Genomic DNA, 27630 nt, shown 5'->3' with positions numbered 1-27630 from the left:
GCCTTGGTAACTGATGACGTGTGACGGAAAGCTCTCCCTATAGAATGAAAAGATGCCATCTAGTCTACGCTTCAGCCATTGTATTTCGCCGTTGTCTGTATTCAGTGGTGTGCTGTAACGCAATAATTTCGTCGATTTTAATAAACGCAGATTTTAGCCATCCAGCTGAATTTATCAAAACCTAGTCTGCACACGGATTGTAAAGAAGATATTTACAAATATAATAGATTTTTTTGGGGCTCACGCGATATTAAAATTAGCAGCTAGCTACTTTTTTTTTTGTTTATTTCCCCCAAAAACCTTTGTTATTAAACCAATAGGCTTTTCTCCACGGATTCGGTTTCTATTTAGATGGCAAGCTTCCCAGATTCTGTAAATGAAAATGAAATAGGTAAGTTGAGATTCTTTTCACTATCTTGCTCTGTTGTGTTTGGGGGAGGGGTTGACAATGTGTGAATATTCAGCTATCTAGTTGATATGTATTAGCTAGCTACTATTTTACACCTTTTTATCTGTCGATGACGCCATAAGTAGTCTTACTTTATTTATTTTATAGGTCAAGTCGTTTCTTCCATAACCTATACCCTTTTTAACTAGAGACTCGCACACTAACTGCCTGTCCCATATTCACCATGTCCCCACCGATGATACCCAGTGGCCCCACACCAAAGACAGTATGGTAGAAACTTTGTGCCCACCCACAGCGCCAGCAGTCGGCACACTTTGTTTCCCATGTCCTTCTGGGGTGGTGCTAACTACGTTTCTGCAGTATGACTCATTCCTCACTAGTCGGTGGAGCGCACCGATCTCTCACGTACTCTAGATGTTTTATAAAACGGGTGTTTTGATGCAACACTGTTGCGTAAAAACCCGTGATATATGTTGTCTCATTTACTTGGCCAACCATATATTTATGGTACCCAGTTAAAATGCGTTAGTTGGGCTAATAATATGTGGTATATTATAGCCAACTTCATTCTCATTTCTAATGACGTCTAATAACAAAACAGTCTTGACTCTCAGACTCTCAGTAAAAATAATTTCAGGCATCAGTTCTGACATTGAACATTCATATCCAGCTACACCAGAGGTCAGTTTGGCCTGGTGGAACCAGCCTGATCGGTGTTCATTTTATTTCACTATGAAGTGAAATAGATTGAGGAATGCAGCGACCAGGCTGGTGTAATAGAATGATAAACGCAGCTTTCAGGCTGGTTCCAACAGGCTTATGGCCAGTTGGGCCTGAAGCATATTTTCTACACTGTCATTCAGATGTTGCTCACAAGCACCATGTCATTGTGTTATTTGTGCTTTCAATCCTAGACTGGTCTCTTGTTTCTGTTTCCAGGTAAGGCAAAGTTCATCGGTGAACTCTTAGTGCCTGTTGCTCCCTTTGACCAGAAGTCTGGGCGAGAGACCTGGACTGTAGCCTTTGCACCTGATGGTTCCTACTTTGCTTGGTCTCAAGGGCATCGCATCGTGAGGCTCGTTCCCTGGTCAAAATGCCTGAAGAATTTGTAAGTACCTGTACTAGGTCTAACCACAGAAAACAAATGGTTAGGCCCTACTTTAAAGGTCTGTTTACATTTTGAGGGAGGCCTATAGAGGCAACAATTCCTTTAGAGTTTTGAAATTCAACAATGTTTCAAGTTTCTGAATATCCTAACTCATTTGTCTTTGCAATGAATGCACTGATTGATGTGGAGTCCTATTTGGCAGAGACAGCAGTAGAGGGCAGGGGAGCAAGAGAGACAGTGAATGTGGCATGTGCTGGTGTGTTGCTGGTGCCCACTGGGTATTTGTTTGGCGGCTGCCCTGCTTGTTACATTATCTGGTGTTTTTAAGGCCCTTTCAGCGCTCCTCCACTCCACAGGTCGCACTGATACATCTCACCTTACTGCACACTTACAAAGGCCACTGCAGGGTGAAACAGGGTTTGGAAAACTCCCATTGTAGCCCAAACAATCGTGTTCATGCCCCTCAACAGACTGATCCTTTATTGATATTTCTCTAAAGAATTACATCATTTTAGTTATTGTTGCTTCCTGTCTCCTAGTGTTTCTTACAATATGTACTTTTGTTTTGCTTGAATATCTTAACGTTGTTCTGTACTCGAGTCTACTTTTTTAAGCAACAGCTGATTGTTGATAACGTAGAGTGGACTTTCATTAATGAGGAGTTTTGGGTAAACCAAGTTAGAGGAAAGAACACTGCTTCTTGTTATTCATTAGTGGAAATATACTCAAGGGCCTTGTGTTATCATTTTGGCACGTTACGAAAGCTGATTTAAAATGCAGTCAAACATGTACAAAGGCGGTCTTGTCTTTGGCAAGAGAAAGCAAAACATAGCAGCTTAGGGTTTTATTACTATGTCCTTATGTTGTAAAATAATGTATGGTTTACTGCCATGAAGTCAACTTCTACATTTCCGCCTGTAAACCCTTCTGTAAACAATTACACATCAAATCAATACTAAAACAAGGTTGAGGGCTGTAAATGCACTTTGACATTATTTAATGGCTACAGCCTCCTATTTCCTTTTTAAGTCGTCATGGGCCTCGGTAGCCTGGCTGACGTGGCTCACATGGTCAGAGATGTAGCGCTGACATACTGGGATGGAGAGGAGGCTGTTGTGAATGCAGTATTTGCACAGAGTTGTGCTTTATTCTTGCTGAGTTTTGATTGGTTCTCTGACTTTTTTTGGGGGGGGGGTTGATACCTCGCATTGTTTGGGTTTGAAAATCCAACAGTTGTATTAGAAGGGGGTGGACGCTCAGGGACTGTAGGTGGCTGTCCATGTGGGTGTTTGAGTGAGAAAGACACAGAGGAGAACAAATAATTTAAAAAGCACAGCCCCGTTATTGACGCATCGTGCTGACATCAACATAGCTTTTCCAGACTCTGAAGTCAGGAGGACTTTGAGTTAGGTGTCAGCCAGACTAAATCATAGGTGCATCCAATCTGATTTCTAATATCCACAGCATTCTATAACACCACAGAACTTGAAATTCATTCTAGATTCTGATAGTCCAAATTGTTGTTTACAGTTCTAGTTGAGTTATTGGTCTCTTTCTAGAATATTCTAGTAGTTCATTGTGCTATCCTTCCCTATGAGGAGGAAACAGGTCAGTGTGCTGTGGAGCAAGCTGCCAAGGACACGTGGCTTGTATTATCAGTTGCCTTTCTGCAGAGCTGGCTCTTTTTCCACACAATAATGTCATGCGATGCCCCCAGAACCTTTTCAGCTTGTAGACATGATGTTGTACACTGTTTTGTCTTGCCTATTGGGTGTTGTTGTGGTAACCAGGCCAGAATTGTTTAGGCAAGTCCTGTCTAATGGAGAGAGATTGTTAGAAATTGAAAACCGGTCAAGGTGTGCAAGATGCAAAATATAAGGCCAACAACTTATATATTTAAAGGTTTAATAGACAAAGATATGCATATGAGAGAAACAGACGCGTTCCTCTGACAGCCTTTCTCAAACTTTCAGACCAGCAAGGCATGGCCTTCTTCCTTTGGTAAAAAAAATAATTGACAGTTCCTTTTTCTTTATAAAAACACATTGTATTTCATTTATTTTTACTGTACACTAAATTGAATGATTTACATATTTACTTGGCTTTCTTCATGTTTTGTCTCTGTCTGTGTTGTACTCATAGGCAGTGTCTCTCTCTCTCTGTGCTTTCTTCAGGGGCTGTCTATAATTGACGAAACAATACAAATAGAATTTAGTCATTACACAATCACATTACCTGTGCTGTCAATAAAAACAATGTAACAACTGAATCTTTGTTATTTGTTTATAATCTTTCATTCTATTGATATACATACATACAATATAATATTAAAAAAATAGAATAGCACAAGATGTTTGACTCACCCAATCATTGAGACGGGTGTGCCTGTCTCTTGGACACCCAGCAGATCAAACCTCAGAAGGAAGAACCTTTGGTCTGCAGGTAGCCTAGCGGTTAAGAGCGTTGGGCCAGTAACTGAAAGGTCACTGGTTGAAATCCCCAAGCCGACTAGGTGAAAAATCTCTGTGCCCTTGATCAAGGTGCTTAACCATAATTGTTCATGTAAGTTGCTCTGGATAAGAGCGTCTGCTAAATGACTAGATGTAAGAAGGAGAGGGACAATCAAGGTGTTTTTAAAAGTCAGTCTGCTGTGATATTTAGATTTTCTGGAGGCCAAATTCCAATTGGGAATAATCATCATAATATCGTTCTTAACAATATGATGAAACTTATGGAACGTGTTCGCCAACCGTGTCACCACTTCGACTGCATGTATCACTCAGTGCTCTCCTCCTGAATGTGCATTGTTTTTTTAGCTGTTTGGCACCTGGATCAATTTAATTCAGGTTTGTTACATTAAAAAGTAATGTGATCATCGCACTGTAGGCCTACCTGTAACTCTCCTTTCCCTGTCCTCCATTTCTGTTCCTTTTCTTTCTCTGAACTCTCCATCTCGCTCCCCATCTTTCCACATTTACCCCTCTCTTTCTATCCCACTCTCCAGCGGTGGGGAAGGCTCCAACAGAGCAGGCCGTCAGCGTTTGTCGCGGCAGAACAGCGATGGGGGAACAGTGGTGCCAGTGGGTGAGCCCAGGGAGCACACCATCGACTGCGGTGACGTCGTGTGGGGCCTGGCCTTCGGCTCGTCAGTGCCAGAGAAGCAGAGTCGCTGCGTCAACATCGAGTGGCACCGTTTCAAGTTCGGTCAGGACCAGCTGCTGCTTGCCACGGGCCTCAACAACGGACGCATCAAGATCTGGGACGTCTATACTGGTGAGAACCTGATTAAACATCACAACCAGCTATACTCTTCTGTTTTCACAGTACATTGTTCCATGTACCAATGCAAGTTATAGAATCAGCATGCCTGTTCTTAGTAGAGACGAAGTTGAAGCCTCATAGGTGGGTTTATCGAACCTACTTTCTCCACACAAATCCTGGGCTAAGTTTTCATTCCAGAAAGTCCACCTCACCCTTCTGCCTTTGTTCATGACTGAGGTCACTGCTGGTGACTTTTTAAAATGACATTGTACTCCAAAATGAATGAAAAATTCAATTATGTTGTCAGGATCTGAAATATAATTTCCCCTTCAAAAGCATTAGAACCTATAATCCAACTGAGCGGCTTTAAATAAATATTTGCCTAATTGGGAAAACCCCCAAAAGTCTTTGAATGCGTTAAATGCTACAAATATACTTTAACTTGACACTCCAGGGTTTTTTCTTTATCAAAATTGGGCTTATTATTTAGAGGCCCCCTTCTTGGCTGCAGATAGATGTTTTTAAGGGCATTTCCTGCAATTATACACATTTTGTCATGGGCAGAGAAATTTGAAAAAGACAATTTAAAGCTACTTTTCTGCATTTCTACACTCATTGCGCTGAGAAGAAATGGCAGTTTTTTAAAGCTACTTTCCTGCAATTCTTCATGTTTTGCTCTGGTTTATGTTGTGTTCTTATGCTATCTGAGTGACTCAAACATAACAAAGTCAGTGGGGCCCCCATGCCATGTATTTTTATTTGGGTAATTCTAGGTTCTCAAAGATGATATTATTTTGATCCATGATCTTTTCTACATACTTTTTGAAGTGGTCGGCAACAATTTAAATGAATATGGGGGAAACGCTGGGGATCATATGCCTGATTGCTGTTACATCAACCCGTTGCACAGATGCAAGATTTTTGGTAATCTTTTAAGCAGCCTGTCATTAAAGAGAGTAGATGTAACCCTATCCCAGTAGGGTTACCTAAGCGTTCCTGATGCACACAGGGCTATAAAATGAGTTTTATTCTCATAGAACAGCCAAGAGAATGCTCATTGTTCTGTTCCAGATGGGAAACAAGGTTGCCATTGCCTTCTACCCATCTCGTCATCTACACACCCACTTCTAGCTGGCATCCTGTTTTATGGTCTGTGTGTTGGAGACAGTCAGTGGGTTATGTAACGTGTTGACGTTCGTATTAGCCCTGCTGGTCGTTTGCTTGCGCCTCCTCTCCTGCTCCCAGGTTGTTTTTTTTTGTAACTGACAAACCTGATTGATGATGTTTGCCCACGGACCCTCTCTTGCTGCTGCCAACAACAGTGCTGACGTCCCAACCCTGCTAGGCTCCCTGCTCTCCTAGACTCATTAGTTCTCGCTCTCTCTCTGTCTCTCTCTGTCTCTCTCTCACCTACATACAGGGCCCTTTGAAAATGTATCTACCAGAAACACTGTATATGTTAATGCCTACATATGTACAGAGGACAAATAGAATGCCCTAGTCAAAGTATTTGGCAAACTTCTGTGTGGATAAATAGTAATCTCCACAGAATATGACTTGATTGGTGGGAGGGTGTGTACTGGAATACCACCATGACAGCCAATGATTTACAGTTAACTGCTAGCTGTGCTGTGCTGCAAGTGGGTGGAGATATAGTTGTCAGGGGCCGGTCCCAGAGCCATGTTGCCATTTTCTGCTGTGCTGATGGGCTTCTGTATCTGGGCTACTGTGGTCTGGTGTGAGTCATGCCTTTAAAAATAAAAGATGGATAGATTATAATTTTTTTGGAATGTCCAAACTCACACCAGACCACAGTAGCCCAGGATTTAATCGTTTGTGTTTTCCCCTCTGGCCCACTATGGAGGACAGGAAACAAAGCCTAGAGACTATAGACAGTCAGGGGATAAAGTGAACTGGAGATCTGGATTGATGTCAGAATGCCACACGATCCCTGGAGCCAGGTTTGAAATATGTAACACCGTACATTTTGAAACGTACAAAGGTTTTTCTTAGTTTTCGTGTTTTAAAATTAATAATAAAGAAAAAAATATTCCCCAAACACCACCACCCCTCCCCCAATTGGAGTAAACTAATCAAAAACAATTAGGGTGTTATTGTGATAACTATTAGAATAGATTATTATACCCCAATTAGGAGTCAGCCGACTGTTGGCAGACTATTTGAGAAACTACTGTAATTGAGTCCCATCCTTCCCTCAATGGAACCAGTGTTGGGACTGTGTATCAGGAAGCAACAAATTACCGGGATTAAGTCTGGATTACTTTGATTGCACTTATTCTATGTCAGTCTACCCAGAGGGTATTCCATGCCACTCTGACTGTCAACACCAGGCCCAGCCTTTGAAATAGAGCTCTCCAGGGCTCTACTTCATCAGATAGAGAGAAGAAAGCCCAGTCGGTGGATCTAGTAGTTACATGGCGATTTCATTTGTGACAGCCCTCTTTCTTCCCCCTCTTAAATTCTTCTTTCTTTTCTCCACTCAATCTCTATACTCTTTTTTTTTAATATATATATATATTCTGCGCCTCTATAAACTGACAGCGCTCTTGTTACTTTTCACATGGGTGAGGAACCCACACTCATTTATCTAATTTAGTTTTATTATTAACTCTGGGGTTGTTTGCCTTTACAGGAAAGCTGTTGCTGAATCTCATGGACCATACAGATATAGTGCGAGACCTGACTTTCGCCCCTGACGGCAGCCTCATGCTGGTATCGGCATCCAGAGACAAAACCCTGAGGGTCTGGGACCTGAAAGATGACGGTAAGAACACTGAGTCCTGAGGAACATCTTTTGATTTAGCTTGACTCCGTTTTATTATCTTGGAACTGAACCTGTTTTTCATGGTTATTTACATAGCTTTGTACAGCTGTGCCAGCAAGCCACGCTGATACATGCAGATGTCGTTTTTGTGTGTTGAGCTAATGCACATCCACAAACATTAAGCTAAAGAAGTAGGTAACATGTGATGAGTTGCCTTTGTTCCAGTGGAATGTGGAATGAGCTACTGCTGCTGGGGGTTCCACCTTGAAAGGCCCCCCACCCCCTGCATGCGTTCTAAGCTCACATGAACAGAGAGTAGTGTTAAAATTGGGCCCAGGTCCAAGAGTAGGCTATTCTTTTCTTCAGAAATAGACTACATTTTCTTGTTTCTTTACACCTGTCTAAAATAATGGGTTTATTGTGAGGTAGGCTGTATTAAAAGGATTTATTAGACTTTTTAAAATGTAGATGTTCCAAAGGTCTGCATCAGTGGCTTGTAGGCTGTGCGTGGAAGCCAGGAGATGCTAAATGTGTTTTAATTAATGTTCAATTACGGCAAGACCGGCAGTTATTTGCTTGACAATCTCCGTCTGACAGAATTTCATGACCGTCACAGCCCTAGTTAAGCCCATTAATTAAAAAAGCCAAATTATTCCTATTGAAATTTAGCAGAAAATCCTGTAAACTTTGGAAACATAATCAGCAGAGTTTTGTTACACTGTTACTTCATCACAATCATTTCTTAAGCAAATAATTTGTGTGGATTTTTCCATCATGTACACATCATAACCAGCTGTGATTCTGTGTTGTAGGTAACATGGTGAAAGTGTTGCGTAGTCATCAGTACTGGGTCTATTGCAGCGCATTCTCACCAGACTCCTCAGTCCTCTGCTCTGTCGGAGCCGGTAAATCGGTACGTACACCTGTTCCCCTTTCTCTCCTTTTTGGGAACTGCTACTCTGTGTGCTATTGCTTGTGTCTAGTTATGCTCAATGACCTACCAATGAAACACTCCCACCTTCCCCCGTCCCATCAACTGAATCTTGACCGTTATGCTTGGTGTCATGACTAGTTCAACATCCCTGGCTGGAGTTCGGTTTGGCTTTGTTTGAAGTTGAAACATATTTAAAATTCTAATATGCATGTAGACTAAACAAATGATCACACACATTTGTAATCGTTCCAGTATTTATCCTGGATCTACAATCTAAACAGTTCACTTGATGTTTTACACTGGGGGATACGCTTTATTTAATGACCTTTTAACCTCAATGCAGACCAAAATCATTCAAAGAAATGTTCTAAAGATTTTTGGATTCCCTTTTGATACATTCTACCTTAGTAAAGAGAAAATTAGATGGTTAAGTGGCGTAGTCCCCAAGATGGCTGCCCAGCCAGTGAGGGATCGGACCCCTATGACTTCAGATACACTTTGCAACAACCGCATCAACATGCTAGTAGTTAGTTACTGTAGCCAGCGCCATCCTCCTTGTGCAGGGTGCAGCTAGATTGTTGTTAGGCTGTGTGTCCATAAGTGTCTTGCTTTCCCTGTCACAGGTGGCAGGTGTGTGAGTGTTTTTGAAGGGAGGGAGCGCCGCGCTGACATAAAGCAGCCGGTGCAGACCGCTGGCTGGTGGCACCAGTGCCACTACTACTGCCGGGCTGGGACGCACTGTGCCCCTGCCCAGGGGGCAGTCTTGCACCTACCTGACCGCAAGGTCTCCCATACGTAGGTGCTGCTGTCTCCATGTTTGTCTACCTCCGCTGTCGCAGTTCCTCCTTTTATATCAGTTATGAAACGTTGATTGTAAATGGCAGTAAAGTAAAACCTTTCCCACCCACAGTCCCTTACCCCTCTCCTTCACCTCCTACTGTCCCTCTCTATCCCCCCTCCCCCCCCCCCCCCCCACACACACACACACTTAATTAGAAACCCTACCTATTAAAGCACACCTTAACTGACATTTTGTTAGGTTTGTAGTATTTTGTCAGTCTCGCCGCCTGCCCACAGTCTCTAACTTGTATGAATTACATTGTTTATTTGTCTCTCCATAATGAGCATCAGTTATTGTAGTTTGAAAGCCTTAGTTCTCCCTTGTCCTCCTGACTTCTCCTGTGGCCCACATTTAAGGGCCAGTCAGCACACCTGTCTGTGTTGTGGCCACACTGCTCCTTTTGTAATGGAGTTAGTGTGCAGGGGTCAGGTCATTGTTGGCGTAAATGAGAATTGAAAGGACTCTTTGTGGCTCCGCAGACTGCCTTCATCCCCATAAATGTCCGCCTTTGTCCCAAACACTCTACCAAATTTTACATGGACAATGTTGGAGTCAAAAACCATGATGTAAGTTATTGAATTCTCTGTTGCCTCATAATTGGCCAAAGGGCAGTATTTTCCTCTTTCGGCTCCCCCACGGAAATGTCCCACTTTGATTAGCATTCACATGTTTTTCTGTTAAACAGAGTGAGAGAACTATAGTGGGAGAGGAAGAACAGTCTCTCATACAGTGTGACTGAACTTACACTCACTCGTCTTAGCACTGAACACCAATCCTCACCCAAAATTCTAATAAAAGTGCCAATACATTTGAACTGTACTCTGAATTGCTTGAACAGAAACATTTAAAAAGAACTGAGCCTCACTAAAAAGATCACAAAAAACAAAAGAGGCAACTGTAACTGTCTGCCATTTTGGAACAGATTTTCCTCATACAGTCACTGGCAGCTGTCTGTCTTATAAACTGTAGAGCGGTGCAGCTTGCCTAAAATGCAGGCAGTAGCCTCATGAGTTGGATTCCTTTCATTTCACACTAACGCTAGAGGAGGGAGTAGGAGAACATGAACTGAAGTAGCCCCCAGAAACCATTGACTTGATTGTGGAATGGCATTCATCTACTTTAGCGGAAATGTTGCACCTTTGCTCAAGTGCAATGTTTGCAGAACTCCTTGTTACGTTTTGAATAGGCCTATACAATCTTGTTATGGTTCTAAAAGTTACAATGAAATTCAACATCACTGTTAAAGCCTCCTATAGAATTGAAGTGTAATTTAGATCTGTTCTGATGAATTTAAAGTTTTAACAAACAAGGCATGTTCCTCTTGAGCAGGCATTACATTGCGCTGGAGCAAAGGATCGTTAAACCCATGTGGCTGACTGTTAAACTGTGTGCAGATGTTGCAAATATGTGTGTCCAAAGGCGTCAACCTTTTGGCCATCAAATGTTTTTTTTCTCTTGCAGTATGTGTCTTCGTAGGCTACCGCCGGAGGTGCGAGCCTTTTGTAATCACAGTGAACTAAAACTCAAAGTGGAACCAGTGGAGTAACATTATGTTACCTTAAGTTACTACTTGTTTTATTTTTTTCATTTTTCTGTAGACTTAAATGTTAGTATTAAGAAAACATTGTAATTAGATATTTATGTTTAAATGCTAGCCTAGGTCATAGAAATGACAATTTATATGGAGCACAATTTTAGCAGCTATGTTAAGAAACCAGATGTGCAGTGACATACATTTTGTAATATAACATAGAATTGCTGCTTGAGTAGCATGAGATTTATTTTGTGCGTTGTTTGGTCTGTAGTTCAAGACATAAGCCATAAAATGACACTGAGCATACAATGATTTTTCTGTTTATTTCTTGCTTTATTCTTCTTGGCTTCATTTAATTACTTGTAATTGACATTCTGTCTGTTTTTGATATTTTGTGCTAGTAGCTTTTAAATGCTTGTCCCTGCATAGCGTTATTCCGTGGGCTCTAACATGGACCTCTTCCTTCTGTAGGTGTTCCTTTGGGATATGGATAAATATTCCCTGATCCGGAAGCTGGAGGGTCACCATAACGACGTAGTGTCCTGTGAGTTCTCTCCCGACGGAGCCTTGCTCGCCACCGCCTCCTACGACACCCGGGTCATCATCTGGGACCCCCACGTGGGCACTGTGCTGCTGGAGCTAGCGTAAGTCAGACACGCCAGGAACTAAGGCAAGGCAAAGACACGATGTTGTTAAGACCTTTTTATGTATTTTTTTTTCTCTCCTTCAGGCACCTCTTCCCCCCCCCCTCGCCCATCTTTGCTGGAGGGGCCAACGATCGCTGGGTACGCTCTGTAGCGTTCTGTCACGACGGGCGTCACATCGCCAGCATCGCTGACGACCGGTAAAGAACAAAGCCTGAGACCTGTGTCTGGCGCATCAGAAGGATCCTATAAAGAAAAGCTCAGCTTTAAAAATGGATGAGATTTTTATAGCTAATGTCCACTTGTTCCTCTCTCGAAGGCATTCTCTTCTACCTCAGGTGAAGAGCATGTGCTGGTGTATATTTGTGTTGGCCATAGCTGCTTCACCACACCCATTTGCGCTGTCACACTTCAGTGTATACGGTAAACTGTGTGCTCTCTGTTTCTGCTGATGAAAAAGTGTTAGTGTTTGCAGCAGTAGCAGAGCGCTGTGAAGCAGAGAGAGAGAGAGAGTCACAAGTCTGAGTGAGAGCATAGCTGTTGCAGCCAGGCAGGGCCCCCTTTGCGAATTAGTCACATGACCCTCACATGACAGCCATTAATCAACCGCTGATGCCTTTTCTCCTTAGCCCCGCCCTTCCCTTCATTGGTTAGGCTGCTAAGTGTTTACCATTGAGAAGGCAGTGCTAGATAGAGGGAGAGGAGGAACGAGCCTCACAAAATGGCGGACAATTTTTTTTTTTGCTCCCATGATGAGATTTTCAGATAGGATGAGGGGAAAACATTTGAAGTTTTATTGAATAGCGAAAATAAATGGCTTCTTTTATTTAAAATTTACTTGACCCTTTTTTACTTTGAAAATACAAAACCACTGTTGAAGTGGAACGATATGAATGAATCCTACAGTTCAGTGTTCACGTGTTTGTCGTGTGTTTTTATGCTCTATTTCAGCCAGCTTGTTTAGGCCCTAGTGCAGTTCCCATGTGTTCTCTGACCAGCGCCCCTCTTGCTGTCTCCCTCTTTATTTACTCCTTCTCTCTCCTACACACCTACTAACCCCCCCCCCCCCATACACACACCCACTAACTCATTCTGTCCCTCCCTCTCTCCTCCCCTTACACACCCAGTATCTCATTCTGTCCCTCCCTCTCTCCTCCCCTTACACACCCAGTAACTCATTCTGTCCCTCCCTCTCTCCTCCCCTTACACACCCACTAACTCATTCTGTCCCTCCCTCTCTCCTCCCCTTACACACCCACTAACTCATTCTGTCCCTCCCTCTCTCCTCCCCTTACACACCCAGTAACTCATTCTGTCCCTCCCTCTCTCCTCCCCTTACACACCCACTAACCCATTCTGTCCCTCCCTCTCTCCCCCTCCCCCTACACACCCACTAACCCATTCTGTCCCTCCCTCTCTCCCCCCTCCCCTACACACCCACTAACCCATTCTGTCCCTCCCTCTCTCCCCCCTTCCCTACACACCCACTAAGTCAGTCTGTCCCTCCCTCTCTCCCCCCTCCCCTACACACCCACTAAGTCAGTCTGTCCCTCCCTCTCCCCCCAGAATGGTGCGTTTCTGGACCATTGATGAGACGTCTCCCCAGGCCATCGCTCCCCTCACTAACGGCCTCTGCTGTGCATTCTCTACTGACGGGAGTTTCCTAGCAGCTGGGTGAGGCACACACAACTACACACACACATACACACACACACACTCCTACACACTTACCTACACTTCCCTGCCACACACCCATACCTCAGTCCGTTTACATACTGGGGGGGATTAATCCTGTTTGAATTGCACAAACCCTAGTCTTTAGGCAAGTGGCAGGTGATCAATCAAGACTTTATGTACTGCCAAAAACTGGTCTTCCAGCTTTTTATTTGCATGCTATAGGAAGCGCAGCGGCCCCTATATGTTGGTGGTTACACCCAGGTCTCTTACACAACTGGTTGAAGCATTGTTGTAAGGTAGACTACAGCTACCTAGTACCTACCTTTTCAGTGCTGTTGTGAGGGATAGATCGACTTGGAAATAACTCTCTCTCTCTCTCAGGTCTCGAGATGGCAGCGTGCATTTCTGGGCGTGCCCAAAGAGCATTGCCAGCCTGCAGCACCTGTGTCGCATGGCACTACGACGGGTCATGTCCACCCAGCAGGTGCAGACGCTGCCCATCCCGCCCCGCATACGGTCCTACCTGTCTTACCAAGATCTCTAGCCCTCCACATTCACCCTCACTGCCCAACACCGCATGCTGGAAACCAATGAATATTACCTTCCTAGAAAAAACACCCAGGAAAAATAACAAAAAAATAACCGAAGAGGAAAAACTTGATTGACAAACTAACACCCCCATGCTGTTCTGTGACAAGACAACTTTTTGGATATTTATTTTTGTAGGTTTACTTCCGTGTGTGCGTGCCATGGCCCCCCTCAGGGAGCGTGGTTGAATGGTTGTTATTTCAGTGACCTGTCTCTCAGCGTAAGATGGCCTTACCATATGTCACCTCTGGATAATTCTACATTCTTCCTCCAATAGACTTTTTTGCTGCTGATAATTGGCCTGGTGGTGGTGGACTCAATGTTGATGTGCTATCTCTCAACCTTCTCTGACTTGGAAGTGGAGAAACCATGCAACTCCACTGACTTTACTGTAAGGACTAAGGTTGAAAATTCTGGGAACTTTCAATAAATACCCTGGTTATCCCAAAATCCAGTTTGGAGGAACCCTGGAATCCGGAGGGAATAAGGAGGAAATCCGGAATCCTCCTAACCAGGATTTTGCAACCCTACTAAGGACTGACTGAGAGGATGGATGGTTCGTCCCAACACTGTGCATTAATTTCAGTGTTTCAGAGACGGACATGAAGGGTCGAGAGGTGTGTATGGCCACATGTACAAGTAGGTGTGTGTGTAAGCCAGGGGAGTCAAACTCGTTTTGCCACGTGGGTCTTCGCCGAGGTCCGGAGGGCTGCAAGTACAATTGATTATATTTCCTCTGTCAGAATGTGTAAAAAAAATGTTTTATAAAAATTGTCCTCTTTCCATCGCTTTTGGAATTTTCGATTCTCCCTGACTGTCTAGCTTTCATTTCAATATACTTTTAGAAAGCTGGACAGAGTGAGGTTAAAATAAATTTAGGTCCATTATCCTTTCTACACAGTTTCGTTTTGGTAATATCAATTGAGATTGTTTTTCCATTAAAAGCAAAAAAATAAATGTTAATTTGAAAATGGTGTAAGTGAATGACTGTGCTGATAAGATTTGACCTGCTGCTGCAGCGGGCTGGATCCCTCCCTCAGTTTTCTGCTACCCTAGATCTCCTCAGGTCTTAACCCTTACTCCCTCACTTGCCCAGGTCCTCAACGTGTTTCCTTCCACACATCCTGCCTCACTCACGCCCAGGAGGGAAAAGACTGCCTGTAGCCTACACTGTCTCATCACACTCTCAAAACAATAGCAACCCATGGCCTGACCTGTTTTTGTTCTCATTTTTTTACCTGTAAAAAAATAAAATAATTGTGTGTATACTGTGTACAGTGGCTTGTGAAAGTATTCACCACCTTGGCATTTTTCCTATTTTGTTGCCTTACAACCTGGAATTGACATGTATTTTTTGTGGGTTTCTATCATTTGATTTATACATGCCAAATATGTTTTATTGTGAATCAAACAAGAAATAAGACAAACAGAACTTGAGCATGCATAACTATTCACACCCCCAAAGGCAATACTTTGTAGAGCTGCATTTTGCAGCAATTACAGCTGCAAGTCTCTCGGGGTATTTCTCTCTTAGCTTGGCACATCTAGCCACTGGAATTTTTGCACATTTTCAAGGCAAAACTGCTCTAGCTCCTTCAAGTTGGATGGGTTCTGCTAGTGTACAGCAATCTTTAAGTCATACCACAGATTCTCAATTGGATTGAGGTCTGGGCTTTGACTAGGCCATTCCAAGACATTTAAATGTTTTCTCTTAAACCACTCAAGTGTTGCTTTAGCAGTATGCTTAGGGTCATTGTCCAGCTGGAAGGTGAACCTCCTTCCCAGTCTCAAATCTCTGGAAGACTGAAACAGCTTTCCCTCAAGAATTTCCCTGTATTTAGCGCCATCCGTCATTCCTTCAATTCTGACCAGTTTCCCAGTCCCTGCCGATGGACAAACATCCCACAGCATGATGCTGCCACCACCATGCTTCACTGTGGGGATAGGGTTCTCGGGGTGATGAGGTGTTGGGTTTGCGCCAGACATAGCGTTTTCCTTGATGGCCAAAAAGCTACATTTTAGTCCTCTGCCCAGAGTACCTTCTTCCATATGTTTGGGGAGTCTCCCACATGCCTTTTGGCGAACACCAAACGTGTTTGTTTATTTTTTTCTTTACGCAATGGCTTTTTTCTGGCCACTCTTCTGTAAAGCCCAGCTCGGTGGAGTCTATGGCTTAAAGTGGTCCTATGGACAGATACTCCAATCACCGCTGTAGCGCTTTGCAGGGTCATCTTTGGTCTCCTTGTTGCATCTCTGATTAATGCTCTCCTTGCCTGGTCTGTGAGTTTGTGGGTGGCCCTCTCTTGGCAGGTTTGTTGTGGTGCCATATTGTTTCCATTTTTTTTTAATAGGATTTAATGGCTCCGTGGGATGTTCAAAGTTTCGGATAATTTATAACCCAAACCTGATCTGTACTTCTCCACAACTTTGTCCCTGACCTGTTTGGGGAGCTCCTTGGTCTTCATGGTGCCACCTGCTTAGTGGTGTTGCAGACTCTGGGGCCTTTCAGAACGTGTGTGTACTGAGATCATGTGACACTTAGATTGCACACAGGTAGACTTTATTTAACTAATTATGTTACTTCTGAAGGTAATTGGTTGCACCAGATCTTATTTAGGGGCTTCATAGCAAAGGGGGTGAATACATATGCACGCACCACTTTTCTGTAAAAAAAAAATATTTTCACTTCACCAATTTTGACTATTTTGTGTATGTCCATTCCATGAAATCCAAGTAAAATCAATTCAAATTACAGGTTGTTATACAAGGCACTCTATATGCAGTACCAGTCAAAAGTTTGGACACACCTACTCATTCAAGGGTTTTTCTTTTATTTGTAATATTTTTTTACATTGTAGAATAAAAACGAAGACATCAACTATGAAATAGCACACATGGAATCATGTAACAAAATAAGCGTTAAACAAATCAAACTGTAGTTTATATTTGAGATTCTTCAAAGTAGCCACCCTTTGCCTTGACAGCTTTGCACACTTGGCATTCTCTCATCCAGCTTCACCTGGAATGCTTTTCCAAAAGTCTTGAAGGGGTTCCCACATGCTGAGCAGTTGTTGGCTGCTTTTCCTTCACTCTGCGGTCCAACTCATCCCAAACCATCTCAATTGGGTTGAGGTCGGGTGATTGTGGTGGCCAGGTCATCTGATGCAGCACTCCATCACTCTTGGTCTAATTGCTCTTACACAGCCTGGAGGTGTGTTGGGTCATTGTCCTGTTGAAAAACAAATGACAATCCCACTAAGTGCATACAAGATGGGATGGCGTATCGCTGCAGAATGCTGTGGTAGTCATGCTGGTTAAGTGTGCCTTGAATTCTAAATAAATCACTGACAGTGTCACCAGCACCATCACACCTCCTCCATGCTTTATGGTGGGAACTACACATACAGAGATCATCCGTTCACCTACTCTGTGTCTCACAAAGACACGGCGGTTGGAACCAAAAATCTCAAATTAGGACTCATCAGACCTAAGGACAGATTTCTACCGGTCTAATGTCCATTGCTCATGTTTCTTGGCCCAAGCAAGTCTCTTCTTAGTGGTTTCTTTGCAGCAATTTGACCATAAAGGCCTGATTGACGCAGTGTTCTTTGAGCAGTTGATGTTGTCTGTTACTTGAACTCTGTGAAGCATTTATTTGGACTGCAATTTCTGAGGCTGGTAACTCTAATGAACTTATCCTCTGCAGCAGAGGTAACTCTGGGTCTTCCTTTCCTGTGGCGGTCCTCATGAGAGCCAGTTTCCTCATAGCTCTTGACTGTTTTTGTGACTGCACTTGAAGAAACTTTTAAAGTTCTTGACATTTTCCTGGATTGACTGACCATGTCTTAAAGTAATGATGGACTGTCATTTCTCTTTGCTTATTTGAGCTGTTTTTGCCATAATATGGACTTGGTCTTTTACCAAATAGGTCTATCTTCTGTATACCACCCCTGCCTTGTCACAACACAACTGATTGGCTCAAACACATTAAGAAGGAAATTCCACAAATTAACTTTTAACAAGGCACACCTGTTAATTGAAAAGGTGACTACCTCATGAAGCTGGTAGAGAGCATGCCAAGAGTGTGCAAAGCTGTTTTCAAGGGTGGCTACTTTGAAGAATCTCAAAAAACACTTCTTTATGTGTTATTTCATAGTTTTGATGTCTTCACTATTATTGTACAATGTAGAAAATAGTAAAACATAAATAAAAACCCTTGAATGAGTAGGTGTGTCCAAACTTTTGACTTGCTGTGTGTGTGTGTGTGTGTGTGTGTGTGTGTGTGTGTGTGTGTGTGTGTGTGTGTGTGTGTGTATATATCAGAAGATGTAGTATGCTTTTTACTTTTTCTTTTTTATTCATATAACGTTACTGTTGTAAACATGTTTTCCCTCTGTACATTGTTTTCTCTCATTTTAATGTGAAGACCTGTATATGAATTAATGACACAATCTTTTATTGTAGAGACCAGGGTGTAGTCTGCTCCTTCAGAAGTGGTAAAACGGAGACAGTGAAAGTGTGAATTTATAGTGTGCCCTAGGACTTCCAGAAAAAGCCTTAAAGGCGGTTGCCGTCTGTATTAATGATTGTCTGAAACCCATGTTCAGTACAAACCCCTCTTCTCCCCTGTGCTATGCTGCACAACTCTAAAGTGGAGTTCCTAAATGTAAGACATAACCTGTAGGGGAGAGCAATACAAGAGAATCTTCTGAAAATAAGTCATCTTCACAGTTGCCATCTGTAGCATGGGATCTTTATTGATTGTGACATATACATACCTGGCAAACCTTTGAAGCCTTACTGTTATATGCAGGGATTTGATAGTAAATATTTAACTGGGTAAAAAAAGGAATTATTTTCAGACAATGTTGAAGGGCCAAATTAAAAAGTATTAATGTTCTACTTTTTGTATTTTGTCTATGTTGACCTAGGTAGTGGATACGGGCCTGCTGTTAAACAATCTTGGCAATACGTTTTCTAAAGTCAATGGTGATGCCAAAGGTCTCTCTTTCTCGTTTTGTTGTCTGTTCTTGTCAGTCAGTGACTTTTCTCTCTCATGGCTAAAACTTGAAACTCTTGTGCATCTGTGAATTTAATTTATTCTGATTTTATTTCTCTTCTTCTTAGTAAAGCTGTAAGGCTGTTGTCTTCAGTAACCGGTTGGGTTGGTGTGTTTAGTAAAGCCTTTGCTGATAGAGCTAGAGGTGAATGAATCAAAAGCTCCGGGTTCTCACCAGTGTTGGGGAGTAGTAAACTAGATGTAGTTCAACTAGTAATTTAACTACATTTTCCACACTTTTCCCAAAATGATTGAAAGGGTTTTGGTATCCTCCAACCATTGCAATGTTAAAAAAGAAGCTCCAGTCAATGTTGAATATATTGAAATGAATGTAGTCTTTTTTTTTTTCTTTCTGGTCTTTTTCATGTATGTAATTTTTTGCATTTATAGTTTGAATAAAATATTTTTGGGAAAAACGGAATAAGTCATCCAAGTCTTCTGTTTTGCTGTTTTTAAGTTGTCCTTTTATTGAAATCACCAGGCACATTATCCTGGAACCCACAAGGCGAAAAGGAAAAGAGGGCACCTGAGAAACACTGAGAGGCAGGAGCACGAGGCAGATCAAAAGAGAACTGGCAGGGGTGGTATGAGCTAGAGAACTTGCTCAACTCTGTTTTGGGCAATTAAAAAAATATATGACATTGATTTTTTCATGGGGAGTTTGAGGTTGTGATCTTCAACAGCACACCCCAACAGGGGTGGGACCAAGTCACTATTATTTGAGTCAAAAGCAAGTCTCAAGGTCCAAGTCCCGAGTAGCACTGGTGAAGTTGGCAGGTAGCCTAGTGGTTAGAGCGTTGGGCCAGTAACCAAAAGGTTGCTAGATTGAATCCCTGAACTGACAAGGTAAATATCTGTCATTTTGCCCCTGAACAAGGCAGTTAACCCACTGTTCCTAGGCTGTCATTGTAAATAAGAATTTGTTCTTAACTGACTTGCCTAGTTAAATAAAAAAAATACCAAGTTTTCAAGCCAAGTAAAAACTAAATCTATACATTCAACGACTTGTTCAGCTACAAATCTTTGTCTATTTATTGAGGCTACCAGACCGCCCTTTTCATTATTCTGTCTACAACATATCAGCCTATGTCATTGTAAAATAGGGACCTTGTAGCAGTCATAAGGGCAGAAATCAGAAGAAGCAAAGGCAGGTTGGCTGCTCAGTGTAGATTTATTTACAGGTCTTGGTCCGATGGTGGAAGCGTGATACAATCTGAACAGACACTGGTAGAGGGCAAAACTGTACATTCTCCCCTTGAGAAACCAAATCGAATCTGTCAAACAGGGAGGCCTACATAATATAAGGACTTGGCCCCCAGGACCATACAATTACCCAGTTGGCAATTACAACCATTAAACTGGTTCTACTGCGTAAAAGGCAATTTACACATTTATTGTTTCTCTTAACCAAACTTAATGATTATTCATGACGTTTCAACACCATGCATACATAAAAGTTTGAATAAGAGAAAATGATTGTTCAAACTCCATGTAGGCCACGTAGTCTATTTCTATGTGGATTGAGGCGTGCGCGCTCCCTATTACACACTACAAAAATGACAGAGACGTAAGATTTATGCCGCGTTCAAACAACTGGGAACTAGGAAAAATACGAGGTCAGATTTTGCCTTCACTGATCTGCAAGTCGAAAAGTCGGAGCTCTAGAAAGAGGCCGAGTTCCCGAGTTGAAATTCGGAGTTCAAATCGATTTTCCCCAGTCTGAACTCCGTTTTTATCCCCGAGTTCCCAGTTGTTTTGAACGCTCGGAAGTCAGAGATTTCCGAGTTCTCAGTTGTCTTGAACGTGGCAACAGACACAAGGAAATCCGACATCACCATACATTTCATTAAATAAACAGAACTTCTACCTCATGAGTCTTGCGAACGTTCATGCGCACTATAAACATCGCGCCCACTCAGAGCAGGGTAATAAACGGTTGGCTATCAAATAAAAATGTATCGTAGGCCTATCAAACAGGAAACAAAAATGTCTACATGTTGCAATAAAAGGTACGGGGATGGATTGATGAAACCACCAATTATCGAAGTATTAGATGGAATATAGATTTACCACATAGGGCCTATCCATTTAAACGTGTGAAAGCAACAGCAAACAATTCAACAATTCACCCGACCTCTGTTGGTTGACAGTTTGCTGGTCCAATCACAGTGCCGAGTGTGCGTTTCACTAGCCTATCTATAGCATGCTTGTTTTGCAAGGGCCATACTGCGGCTACTGTCTCTGGCTGCGTGTAGAATAATCCACGTAGACTCTGTGACAAAACATTACAAAACCTGGTCAAATAATTTCAAGTCACCAGTCTCAAATCAAAGTCAAATCCCGAGTCTTGAGGCTCCAAGTCAAGTGTCAAGTTATTTTATTTTCTGTCAAGTCAGACTCTAGTCCAAGTCATGTGACTGGAGTCCACAACTTTGGACCCCAGTCATGGGGATAGTGACCCAGCCCCTTAGAGCTAGCTGTAAGACCACAAACCCCCTGTTTAAGCTTTCTCAGCTGTGGTAACTGCCCCCACAGGACTCCAGGACCTCCAGAAGATTCTAGTAGTCTGGGAGAAGGGGGAGGGAGGAGTTACTGTAGTTCTCCAGATGTCTTGCTTTGTCAACAATGTCAGCTATGACACAAATTACCAGCCCACTCCTGAAACTCCAGTTTGGTTTACAACAGACCAATTTCACTGACCCACACAGTACTGAAGCTCCAATTTGGTTTACAACAGACCAATTTCACTGACCCACACAGTACTAAAGCTCCAGTTTGGTTTACAACAGACCAATTTCACTGACCCACACAGTACTGAAGCTCCAGTTTGGTTTACAACAGACCAATTTCACTGACCCACACAGTACTGAAACTCCAGTTTGGTTTACAACAGACCAATTTCACTGACCCACACAGTACTGAAACTCCAGTTTGGTTTACAACAGACCAGTATCGGCTGTGAAGTACTGAAGCCCAGTTTATTTTACACCAAATCCATGTCACATTGACACATGCCACAGAGTATTGAAGATCCAGTTTAAAACAAACCACAATCATCAGTCCTAGACAGCGTTCCTGACACAGGTAGAAAATGTCATATAGATTAAGTGTGACTGCAGATCCATCATACATGTGGCATAATATTATGATGAACTTTGAAGCTTGGTGCAGAATTGTTTGTGAAATGTGTCATAAAATGTGTTGAAACCAAAGCCAATGACTAATTCTCATTGATCCAAACTGCATTATTTATGACACATTCATGAATGATTAAAAAAATTGATTTAATATCTTTACAATACGTGGTATTAGAAACATGTTGGAGTGTGTGTTCTGAAAATATCATGTTTACTGACACAAGCACACTTAGTTACCTGATATTGGATAATATTTCAATCATGTGGAAATATACCAGCCAGCACACATGGTGTTGTCTGGTGTGGTGTAAAAAAAAAAGCTGTGATCACCGACTTGCTGGTTTATCATTGACTTGAACCCTTAATACTCAGGTTAAACATTAAATGCTTTGACTGATTAGGACATGAGCACGCTGGATAGATGGAGAGCAGGAGGCTGTTGGCTTTACAGAGATGGATAGCAGCAGGCTGTTGGCTTCACAGAGATGGAGAGCAGGAGGCTGTTGGCTTCACAGAGAGCAGAGCAGGAGGCTGTTGTCTTCACAGAGATGGATAGCAGCAGGCTGTTGGCTTCACAGAGATGGAGAGCAGGAGGCTGTTGGCTTCACAGAGATGAGAGGAGGAGGCTGTTGGCTTCATAGAGATGGAGAACAGGAGGCTGTTGGCTTCATAGAGATGGAGAGCAGGAGGCTGTTGGCTTCATAGAGATGGAGAGCAGGAGGCTGTTGGCGTCACAGAAATGGAAAGGAGGAGGCTGTTGGCTTCTCAGAGATGGTAGATTGAGCAGAGATGAGAGATTGAGATAGTAGCCTATGATTACAAAGTAGGGCAAGAGCAGGTCCCCCGACCCACACTAGCCGTCAAAACAGATGTCAGCTGACTATCTGACTGTAAAGCTGACTGTAAATCTTCCAAGTTCTACTTTCTTGCACTGCGCTTTAACTATACATACATGACCCTTGTTCTCATTCAGTGATTCACTTCCCACACATTTTTGCACTGTGACCCACCTAAAACTGTTTGAAGTGTCTTGTGATTCACCAAGTAAACAAAGACATTGTTTCTTTTCAGAGGCCTAAAGGGCCTAGCAATTTTGGAATCACTGCTTTGACTCGTTAACAGGTGACTCAGTGTCTGTATTTTCATTCCATTCAGTCATGATGACATTACAAATGTTGCAAATTCTCTCTCATGAGTAGATCAATCTTAAAAGGGTAAAGGGGGAACATTCTTGTCTTTTCTAATCCATAAAATATGGAACATTTTACAAACGGAAATGGCTACTGTGGAGATCTAAATTTAATCTGGTCGTATTTGGTACAGCAACTCTTCCATAAACCCGTTTAATTTCCTTAATCCTGACTGACAGGATTAAGATTGCCTCTGTGTGTTGGTATGTATTTGAGGGCATAGGGGAGAGGGATTTTTTTTCTGCAGCCTTGAAAAACTAGTGTAAATTATGTGTTGGGTAGTGCAAGTCACATGTTCAACGGCCACACCTCCTGAAACAAAATAACATTGACACCTCATGGAAAGAAAGTGGGAAAGAGGGGGGAGGGATACAGAGAGAGAGAGAGAGAGAGAGCGAGAGAGAGTAAGGAAAGGGAGAGAGGAAGGGGAGAAACAACTTGCTATAGTACCTTTTCTCTATCACTTAATTTGGAACCTGGACTCTCTGTCTTTCTCTTCTTTTCTCTATTTCAGTGTAGGAGCTCAGCAGGCTAAAATAGATTCAGGCTGTCCGAAATCGTATCCTATTCCCTCATGGGCTCTGGCCAAAAGTAGTGCGCTATATACAGTGCATTCGGAAAGTATTCAGACCCCTTGACTTTTTCCACATTTTGTTACAGCCTTATTCTAAAATGTATTAAATAAATGTTCCTCAGCAATCCACACACAATACCACACAATAACAAAGCAAAAACAGGTATTTAGAAATGTTTCCAAATGTATAAAAAAATAAAACAGGAATAACTTATTTAGTAAGAATTCAGACCCTTTGCTATGATATGTTTCTACAACTTGATTAGAGTCCACCTGTGGTGAATTCAATTGATTGGACATGGTTTGGAAAGGCACACACCTGTCTATATAAGATCGCACAGTTGACAGTGCATGTCAGAGCGAAAACCAAGCCATGAGGTTAAAGGAATTGTCTGTAGAGCTCTGAGACAGGATTGTGTTGAGGCACAGATCTGGGGAAGGGAAACAAAACATTTCTGCAGCATTGAAGGTCCCCAAGAGCACAGTGGCTTCCATCGTTCTTAAATGGAAGATGTTTGGAATCATCAAAACTCTTCCTAGAGCTGGCCGCCCTGCCAAACTGAGCAATCGGGGGAGAAGGGTCACTTTGACAGAGCTCTAGAGTTCCTCTGTGGAGATGGGAGAACCTTGCAGAAGGACAACCACCTCTGCAGCACTCCACCAATCAGGCCTTTATGGTAGAGTGGCCAGACAGAAGCCACTCCTTAGTAAAAGGCACATGACAGCACGCTTGGAGTTTGCCAAAAGGCACCTGAAGACTCAGACCATGAGAAACAAGATTCTCTGGTCTGATGAAACCAAGATTGAACTCTTTGGTCTGAATGCCAAGCTTCACGTCTGGAGGAAACCTGGCACCATCCCTACGGTGAAGCACGGTGGTGGCCAGTGGTGTAAAGTACTTAAGTAAATATACTTGAAAGTACAACTTAAGTAGTTTTTTGGGGTATCTGTACTTTACTTTACTATTTATATTTTGGACAACTTTTACTTTTTGACTCCACTACATTCTTAAAGAAAAGAATGTACTTTCTACCCCATACAATTTCCCTGACACCCAAAAGTACTTGTTACATTTTGAATGCTTAGCAGGACAAAAAAATGGTCTAATTCATGCACTTAAAGAGAAAATCCCTGGTCATCCCTACTGCATCTTATCTGGCAAACTCACTAAACACAAATGCTTTGTTCGTAAATTATGAGTGTTGGAGTGTGCACCTGTAAATGGAAAAAAATCTGTAAATGTTAAAAGAGCAAAAAAATTGTGCCGTCTGGTTTGCTTAATCTAAGGAATTTGAAATGATTTATACTTTTACTTTTGATACTTAAGTATATTTAAAACAAAATACTTTTAGACTTTTACTCAAATAGGATTTTACTGGGTGACTTTAACTTAAGTCATTTTCTATTAAGGTATCTTTACTTTTACTCAAGTATGACAATTGGGTACTTTTTCCACCACTGGTGGTGGCAGAATCATGCTGGGGGGCTGTTTTTCAACTGTAGGGACTGGGAGACTAGTCAGGATCGAGGCAAAGATGAACGGAGCAAAGTACAGAGAGATCCTTGATGAAAACCTGCTACAGAGCACACAGGACCTCAGACTGGGGCGAAGGTTCACCTTCTAACAGGACAACGACTTTAAGCACATAGCCAAGACAATGCAGGTGTGGGTTAGGGACAAGTCTCTGAATGTCCTTGAGTGGCCCAGCCAGAGCCCGGACTTGAACCTGATCGAACATCTCTAGAGAGACCAGAAAGTAGCTGTGCAGCAATGTTCCCCATCCAACCTGACAGAGCTTGAGAGGATCTGCAGAGAAGAATGGGAGAAACTCCCCAAATACAGGTGTGCCAAGCTTGTAGCGTCATACCCAAGAAAGGAAAGGGAAAGGGGGCCACCTAGTCAGTTGTCCAACTGAATGTATTCAACTGAAATGTATCTTCCACATTTAACCCAACTCATCTGAATCCGAGAGGTGCGGGGGGCTGCTGGCCCAACGCTCTAAGACTCGATGCCAAAATACTGAGTAAACGGTCTGAATACTTAAGTAAATGTGATATTTCAGTTTTTTATTTTGTATAAATTAGCAAAAATATGTAAAAACATATTTGTTTTGTCATTATAGGGTGTTGTGTGTAGATTGATGAGGGGAAAAAAACTATTTAATCCATTTTAGAATAAGGTTGTAACATAACAAAATGTGGAAAAAGTCAAGGGGTCTGAATAATTTCCCGAATGCAGTGTAGGGAATAGGATGCCATTTCAGATGCATCACCCCTAGTGTACTTTTACACTATGTTTTGGAATGGCCAATGAAGAGAATCTGGCAGTTGGTCAGCACAGGAGGGCCTCTCCTTGTTGCCTGTGAAATATCACGTTGTTCTCGTATTGACATGTCTGTGAACAAGGACACAAATCGGGCCTTTACATAAGATCTGTCCTGGATGACCCTTGCACTGAGAACAGGGAGAATATGGTGGAACTGTGACTAGTACAAGTTTCTTATCAGGCATGAGAATGTGTGACTTAAATAGTACTAAGTCAATTTGCATTGGTTCGTTGCCAGATCAATTGTTTGTGCAATAGCTGTTTCAATTGCAATTTATCACATTTATAAAACCATTTTATTGGTGTACTGATGTGATAAACGCTCTTGTTTCTTAAACGTGGATTGACATTTGAGGAATGATACATATATTAATATAACAAGAACAGAGAGGATATGCATAAATGCATAAGTAAATATTGATACAATGACATTACCGGAATGTGGATACATTATAGAGGGCTGTAAATATCAGGGAATGAATTCATGTTACCAACATTCTTTCCCTTCCTTCAATTGTGACCACTTCCTGTGTCTCAATCTCCTAACAGTCACTTCCTGTCCTTGTTGAGTGTCTTCATTGCCAACTACATCACTCTTTTAACAGACCTCCAAAAGAATGCATTTTTTTACATAGAAAATAAAAGGCCACTACAATTCATACATTGAATATGGAACTCTCTCTCTCTCTCCCTCTCTCAATTCAACTCAATTCAATTCAAGGGGCTTTATTGGCATGGGAAACATATGTTAACATTGCCAAAGCAAGTGAAGTACAGTTGAAGTCGGAAGCTAACATACACTTAGGTTAGAGTCATTAAAACTTGTTTTTCAACCTCTCCACAAATTTCTTGTTAACTATAGTTTTGGCAAGTCGGTTAGGACATCTACTTTGTGCATGACACAAGTCATTTTTCCAACAATTGTTTACAGACAGATTATTTCACTTATAATTCACTGTATCACAATTCCAGTGGGTCAGAAGTTTACATACACTATGTTGACTGTGCCTTTAAATAGTTTGGAAAATTCCAGAAAATGATGTCATGGCTTTAGAAGCTTCTGATATGCTAATTGACATCATTTGAGTCAATTGGAGGTGTACCTGTGGATGTATTTCAAGGCCTACCTTCAAACTCAGTGCCTCTTTGCTTGACATCATGGGAAAATCAAAAGAAATCAGCCAAGACCTCAGAAATAAAATTTTACCTCCACAAGTCTGGCTCATCCTTGAGAGGAATTTCCAAATGTCTGAAGGTACCACGTTCATCTGTACAAACAATAGTACACAAGTATAACCACCATGGGACCACGCAGCCGTCATACCGCTCAGGAAGGAGACGCGTTCTGTCTCCTAGAGATGAACGTACTTTGGTGCGAAAAGTGCAAATCAATCCCAGAACAACAGCAAAGGACCTTGTGAAGATGCTGGAGGAAACAGGTACAAAAGTATCTATATCCACAGTAAAACGAGTCCTATATCGACATAACCGGAAAGGCCGCTCAGCAAACTGCCATAAAAAGCCAGACTATGGTTTTCAACTGCTCTTGAGGTCTCTCTCCTC

General features: G+C 42.2%; 1 protein-coding gene and 1 long non-coding RNA gene across 3 annotated transcripts; one reads left to right on the top strand and one right to left on the bottom strand.

The window, feature by feature from the left end:
* The first annotated feature begins 46 nt into the window (after window positions 1-46).
* LOC106581251 (WD repeat and SOCS box-containing protein 1) lies at window positions 47-15054 on the top strand. The gene is made up of 9 exons (XM_014163179.3): window positions 47-391; window positions 1349-1517; window positions 4522-4790; window positions 7432-7563; window positions 8376-8476; window positions 11344-11516; window positions 11603-11716; window positions 13083-13190; window positions 13575-15054. The coding sequence occupies exons 1-9, from the start codon at window positions 352-354 to the stop codon at window positions 13735-13737; spliced, it is 1269 nt and encodes a 422-aa protein (XP_014018654.1). The 5' UTR covers window positions 47-351; the 3' UTR covers window positions 13738-15054.
* A 2990-nt stretch (window positions 15055-18044) lies between these two features.
* On the bottom strand, window positions 18045-27630 carry LOC145862451 (uncharacterized). Of its 2 annotated transcripts, none has more exons than XR_014381915.1 (2): window positions 27195-27630; window positions 18045-22699 (listed from the first exon to the last, which is right to left on the bottom strand). It is a non-coding gene; the product is annotated as an uncharacterized LOC145862451 (long non-coding RNA). The 2 variants fall into 2 exon arrangements; XR_014381914.1 differs by having other exon boundaries at window positions 27275-27630.

The sequence above is a fragment of the Salmo salar genome, chromosome 20 (assembly GCF_965601325.2).
Source record: "Salmo salar chromosome 20, fSalSal1, whole genome shotgun sequence".
In the NCBI taxonomy this organism is placed as follows: domain Eukaryota; kingdom Metazoa; phylum Chordata; class Actinopteri; order Salmoniformes; family Salmonidae; genus Salmo; species Salmo salar.
The sequence above is the reverse complement of the archived record's forward strand: the minus strand, read 5'-3'. Positions and strand labels throughout refer to the sequence as shown.

Bases quoted from the DNA above. Each gene is read 5' to 3' on its own strand.
- LOC106581251 (XM_014163179.3), top strand. From the start codon at position 352: ATGGCAAGCTTCCCAGATTCTGTAAATGAAAATGAAATAG. The intron at 8,477-11,343 runs GTACGTACACCT...TTCCTTCTGTAG, and splicing joins CTGTCGGAGCCGGTAAATCG to GTGTTCCTTTGGGATATGGA. The intron at 11,717-13,082 runs GTAAAGAACAAA...CTCTCCCCCCAG, and splicing joins GCCAGCATCGCTGACGACCG to AATGGTGCGTTTCTGGACCA.